Here is a 1796-nt window from a genome sequence, read left to right on the forward strand (position 1 = left end):
TTGTTTTTTTTTTTTTTTTTTTTTTTTTTTTTTGTACCAGGGATGGAACTGGGGACCTTCTGCTTGCAAGGAAGGCAGTGGCACCACTGAGCTAAATCCCCGGCGTCCATTCTTATCCTTAGGTCCTGGGTTAGGGCATTCTACCTGCCTTTCAGAGAATTTCATCTCTAAAAAAAAAAGAAACATGAAAAGCACTGCTGGGCAGAAATTATTGGGAGGAGCAGTAGTACACAGATACAATCAGTGGACCCATTGTTTCTCCACATTTTCCCTATCCCCAAATGACTAATTCCAGGGCCTATCCACTAAAGAACGCAAGGTCCAAGCTGATGACAAGGTGAAGCTGACTGAGCACCTCATACCCTTGCTGCCCCAGCTCCTGGCCAAGGTAAAGCATCCCCTGTTCAGTACCAGGGCATGAGTAGGTGAAAGGAAATAGCCCCTGAGGGGAAGAATTAGCAGCTTATTAGCTAATAAGTAGAGCTCCCTCTCCATCACCACAGTTCTCAGCTGATGCAGAGAAGGTCGCCCCCCTGCTCCAGCTCCTCAACTACTTTGACCTCAGCATCTACTGCACTGGGCGCTTAGAGAAGGTGAGGCAGGAAGATCTGTTCTTTATACCTCACTGCTCCCCTGTGAGGGAAAAGGTTCATGCAGCACCAACTTCTTTATTAGAGTCTAGGTTCCAGAAGACCTGAAAAGCACTTCGTCTCATAGATATCTTAACTATAAAGTTTACTGCTTTTGGTTCTTTCTCACCTCCCCACTGTCTTCTGTTACCTCTTTCTCAGCACCTGGAGTTGCTCTTGCAGCAACTCCAAGAAGTGGTGGTGAAGCATACAGAGCCCCCAGTGCTTGAGGCTGGTGCACAAGCCCTCTATCTGCTCTGTAAGCCTGAGTTCACATTCTTCAGCCGGGTAGACTTTGCCCGCAGCCAACTAGTGGACCTGTTGACCGACCGCTTCCACCAGGAGCTTGAGGAGCTGCTGCAGGTAGAAGCTGAGGCACATGGTTGGATACCACAAGCAAGAGTGGGAGAGGGCCATGGGGAGCATGGGTCATTGCATTCTTGGGACAATCCTGCTGTGGGCCTGCTTTCTTCCTTAGTCATCTTTCCTAGATGAAGATGAGGTGTACAGTCTGACAGCTACTCTGAAACGTCTCTCTGCCTTTTACAAGTGAGCATTTCCCTCCTGCTCCCTTTCCTATTTCCCCTGGTGTTTGGAGTTGATTCCCTTTGTTTTATTCCAGTATATTGTTTCCCTTTCCCCCCAAAGTGCTCATGATCTGACTCGCTGGGAGCTCTATGACCCATGCTACCGTCTCCTCCGGAAGGCTGTGGACACGGGAGAGATTCCACACCAGGCAGGTAGACAAGCTGGAGATGTGTAGGCAGGAGAGGCATTCTTAAGAGCAGCCCCAGTCCCCTGGGTGTGGAGTAGATGTATGGATGAAGATCAGGTGGGGTCACTCCTTCCACTCCTGTCTTGGAAGGCAGATCGTGTTTCAGTGCCTGAAAATATCAATCTTGGGTTTCCTTGGAAAGGAAAAGGATATTGAGGGATTCTTGGAGACTGAGTGCATTAGGAATATTTCCCTTTAGGATAGAAGCCTCTGAAGATTATCCAAAATCTTTTATACCAGAAAAGGAATTGGGTTTCCCCATTTTCATTTTCTTTCTTCTTCACTATTGTATGGGTAGATGACACTGTGGGTATGTGTATGTCAGCCCTCTCTCTCTCTCTCTCTCTCTCTGTCTGTCTCCCCGCCCCTTTATACATTGCTGTCATTCTCTC

At 47.9% G+C, this 1796-nt stretch overlaps 1 protein-coding gene across 5 annotated transcripts in view; it reads left to right on the forward strand.

Moving 5' to 3' along the window:
* Stag3 (stromal antigen 3) overlaps positions 1 to 1796 on the forward strand; it is a 27082-nt gene that overhangs the window by 17748 nt on the left and 7538 nt on the right. For all 5 annotated transcript variants that reach the window (XM_033764848.1, XM_010609204.1, XM_010609199.1 and 2 more), the window contains exons 17-21: positions 296 to 388; positions 504 to 593; positions 792 to 992; positions 1108 to 1178; positions 1278 to 1365. In XM_033764848.1, coding sequence (XP_033620739.1) covers positions 296 to 388; positions 504 to 593; positions 792 to 992; positions 1108 to 1178; positions 1278 to 1365 — 543 coding nt within the window. The remainder of the gene's footprint in view (positions 1 to 295; positions 389 to 503; positions 594 to 791; positions 993 to 1107; positions 1179 to 1277; positions 1366 to 1796) is intronic.

This window comes from Fukomys damarensis, unplaced genomic scaffold (assembly GCF_012274545.1).
Source record: "Fukomys damarensis isolate Sample0158 unplaced genomic scaffold, DMR_v1.0_HiC HiC_scaffold_17, whole genome shotgun sequence".
Classification (NCBI taxonomy): domain Eukaryota; kingdom Metazoa; phylum Chordata; class Mammalia; order Rodentia; family Bathyergidae; genus Fukomys; species Fukomys damarensis.